We start from the raw sequence: 4280 nt of genomic DNA on the forward strand, positions 1-4280 counted from the left end.
TCTTTTATAACTAAATGGGATATGGACCAATGGATAAAGCTGACTGACACATGATGATGCTTCAGTATTTACAAGTCCTCATCTGCAGCTGTATTTGAGACAAATTATAAGACGGTACCTCGCCCCCTGCATAAAATATGTGACACATGCAGTGCTCTTGCCTTACCCTTCTCCAAATAATTATAGCCCCTCTCTTTTGCTGCATGGTCCTGCTGCCCTTTAACCAGTTCTTCATGCCATGGGTGAGCAGCATCTTTATTCCAGGTACCGCTTATTGTCCTCCCAGGTCATAAAGTCTCACAAAGGTGACCAGGTCATAAAGGTTCACTGCAGCCACAGCGCCGGTGCTCTGCTCAGAAGCACATGAAATGGAAGCAGAAGAGGCAGGAACTCTCCCACTACTAAAGCTTACCAATGGCTTCAATTGTAACTGGAACGGTAAGCTTCAATAGGGATGTGGGGCAATGTGAAGGGCAGACTCTGCAAATTCAGGACAATCTGGGATACCAGAAACTTTCAGGAAAGACGTCCCAAATTCGGGACTGTCCCAGATCATTTGGAAAGGATGGTCACCTTACTTATAAGTGCCACTTGTGTGTAGGGTTGCCAGGTGTCCAGTGCTGGTAATCCTACGTATGTTGTTTAGTCTTAAGGTTGATAAAAGGTCTAACTCTGTATTACAACAATGAAAATCAGCCAATGAATATAAGAGAATGTTTTAAATGAGAATACTTTGATTTGAACATTTTGATTATATGCTCATTTTCTTATAATTAATTAACCTATATAAATTAAATAATAATATTATAGAATATTTATATATCCTAAAGAACTGAGTAGTTTGTTGGACAGGAGCATTTCATAGGGGCCCCTGCATATGTCACATACATCAGTGCGCAGGGTCTGGGACTGGTGCAGAACATTTTGTCACTGGCTGTCAGGTGACACAGTGGGACAAAGTGAAATAATGACACAGGTTATTAATTTAAGTGAAACTTTTATGATTCACTGAAGAGTAAATATGACATCAAATAAAACAATAGACATATACAGACATTACATCTAAATATACATTATGTATAAGTTGATCATGTACGCCTAGATGGTTCCCTATTTAGGCGACAGATTACAGCACCGCGCGGTGGTCCAGTCCATATTTCCGCACTGACAGTGACATGTTGATGATGCCTGGATATCCCAGGAGCCACACCCCATCCCACAGGCGCATGAGACAGGGACAGTACCTGCAATGAGAAACAGCCATAATGTGACTAGTCTGTATGTTCTTCTACACCTGGTCCTGAAACATAACTGTGCTGACAGTGCACATTGACTGGCATGCATCCTGCACATTGACTGGCATGCATCTGGCACATTTACTGGCAGGCATCCGGCATCCTGACTGGCACACATCCTGCACCCTGACTGGCACGCATCCTGCACCCTGACTGGCACGCATCCTGCACCCTGACTGGCATGCATCCTGCACCCTGGCTGGCATGCATCATGCACCCAGAATAAGTTATATCCTGCAACATGACTGACACACATCCTGCATCCTGACTGACACGCATCCTGCACCCAGACTAAGTTATATCCTGCAACCTGACTGACACGCATCCTGCACCCTGACTGGCATGCATCCTGCACCCTGACTGGCATGCATCCTGCACATTGACTGGCACGCATCCTGCACCCTGACTGGCATGCATCCTGCACCCTGGCTGGCACGCATCCTGCACCCTGACTGGCACACACCCAGCACCCAGACTAAGTTATATCCTGCAACCTGACTGGCATGCATCCTGCACCCTGACTGGCACCCATCCTGCACCCTGATTGGCACGCATCCTGCACCCTGACTAGCACGCATCCTGCACCCTGACTAGCACGCATCCTGCACCCAGACTAAGTTATATCCTGCAAACTGACTGTCACGCATCCTGCACCCAGACTAAGTTATATCTTGCAACCTGACTGGCATGTGTCCTGCACCCTGGTTGATACATGTCCTGCACCCTGACTGACACATATCCAGCACACTGAATGTGTCAAATCTTTCCTTCTGATTGGCACATATCATACCTTAACTAGGCCAAATCCTGTAGCCTGACTGGCATGTATCCATCACTCTTTCTGGGCTTTACCCTGCACCTTGACTGGCACATGTCCTGCACAATGACTGGCACATGTCCTGCACAATGACTGGCACATGTCCTGCATCTCACTGGCATGGGTCCTGCATCTTGGTTGGCACATTTTCAGCACCTTGACTGGGTTGTATCCTGTATCTTGACTGGCACACACACTCACTTGAATGTCCCCTTCACCTTGACTGGGTTATACCCTGTACCCTGACTGGATCATTCATACCCTGACTAGGCAGTGCTATGCACCATTTTGAAAGATACCCTTTATCCTCAATGGGCTTGTGCCCTGGACCCTTACTCAATATTGTCCTAACTAAACTTTGCCCTGCAATCTGACTATGCCAACTGACTGGCTTACTGCACACTAAGGACACCATGCCTTGTACTCTGATGGGCAGTGCCATAGATAGTGAATAGGCTGTGCCTCGTGTCCTGCTTAAAGAGTGGTCTGTACTCTTCTCTCACACAACGTCATGTTGGATATACAATTTATGATGAATTTTATCCATTTGCCCATGCCACTCACCTCCTGGGCAGGAAGCATACGCTCCTCTTGCATTTGTGTCTGAACAGACTATCTTGGCTTTATCCAGGACTTCCGCGGCTACAAAAGATTAGATAAAAAGAACAGAAACAATTAGATAAAAGTCTCCTGAGTGGTGCGATGTGTGATTCCTTATTGCAGTTATAGTGCAGATAAACCGCAGCATCAGCAGCAAATAAAACTGCGCAAACTGCACAGTATAACAGGATCCTCTCCCTGTGTACAGAGAGGTGGTGAGCGCAGGAGGCGTGGTGAGCGCAGGAGGCGGTGGGCACAGATGGAGTAGATGATTATAGAGAAAGGAAAGATTAAAGGGGGAGGAACTATAAACAGAGGGAGGAGTTATGTGCAGAGGGGTGGGGTTAATCACAGAGAGGAGGAGTTAATCACAGAGGGGAGGAGTTAAGCACAGAGAGGAGGTAGGCACAGAGGGGAGTAGATAAACACAGAGGGGAGGAGGTAGGCACAGAGGGGAGTAGATAAACACAGAGGGGAGGAGGTAGGCACAGAGGGGAGGAGGTAAGCACAGAGGGGAGGAGGTAAGCAAAGAGGGGAGGAGGTAGGCACAGAGGGAAGGAGGTAAGCACGGAGGGGAGGAGGTATGCACAGAGGGGAGGAGGTAAGCACAGAGGAGAGGAGGTAAGCACAGAGGGGAGGAGGTAAGCACAGAGGGGAGGAGGTAAGCACAGAGGGGAGGATGTATGACCATAGGGAAAGAAGTAGGCATAGAGGGGAGGAGGCATGCACAGGGGGGAGGAGGTAGGCACAGAGGGAAGGAGGTAGGCACAGAGGGGAGTAGGTAAGCACAGAGGAGAGAAGGTAAGCACAGAGGGGAGGAGTTAAGCACAGAGGGGAAGAGGTAAGCACAGAGGGGAGGAGGTAAGCACAGAGGGGAGGAGGTAAGCACAGTGGGGAGGAAGTAAGCACAGAGGGGAGGAGGTAAGCACAGAGGGAAGGAGGAAAACACACAGGGGAGGAGGTAAGCCCAGAGGGGAGGAGGTACGAACAGTGGTGAGTAGGTAAGCACAGAGGGAAGGAGGTAAGCACAGAGGGGAGGAGGTATGCACAGTGGGGAGTAGGTAAGCACAGAGGGGAGGAGTAAAGCACAGAGGGGAGAAGGTAAGCACAGAGGGGAGAAGGTAAGCACAGAGGGGAAGAGGTACGCACAGTGGGGAGTAGGTAAGAACAGAGGGAAGGAGGTAAGCACAGAGTGAAGGAGGTAGGCACAGAGGGGAGGAGGTAAGCACAGAGGGGAGAAGGTAAGCACAGAGGGGAGGAGGTAAGCACAAAAGGGAGGAGGTATGCACAGAGGGGAGGAGGTAAGCACAGAGGGAAGGAGGTAGGCACAGAGGGAAGGAGGTAAGCACAGAGGGGAGGAGGTAGGCATAGAGGGGAAGGGGTAGGCACAGAGGGGAGGAGGTAGGCATAGAGGGAGGAGTGAAGCACAGAGGCGAGGAGGTAGCCACAGAGGGAAGGAGGTAAGCACAGAGGAGAGGAGGTAAGCACTGAGGGAAGGAGATAGGCACAGAGGGGAGGAGGTAAGCACAGAGGGGAGGAAGTAAGCACAGAGGGAAGGAGGGAAGCAC

At 49.6% G+C, this 4280-nt stretch overlaps 1 protein-coding gene across 1 annotated transcript; it reads right to left on the minus strand.

The window, feature by feature from the left end:
- Positions 1-977: 977 nt before the first annotated feature.
- LOC128647632 (resistin-like beta) lies at positions 978-2754 on the minus strand (the record flags this gene model as incomplete). The annotated part of the gene is given in 2 exon segments (XM_053700385.1): positions 978-1244; positions 2677-2754. Coding segments are annotated over 2 exon segments (212 nt in total), but the record flags the coding sequence as incomplete, so codon positions are not given.
- Between the last annotated feature and the right edge of the window lie 1526 nt (positions 2755-4280).

This window comes from Bombina bombina, chromosome 2 (assembly GCF_027579735.1).
Source record: "Bombina bombina isolate aBomBom1 chromosome 2, aBomBom1.pri, whole genome shotgun sequence".
In the NCBI taxonomy this organism is placed as follows: Eukaryota; Metazoa; Chordata; class Amphibia; order Anura; family Bombinatoridae; genus Bombina; species Bombina bombina.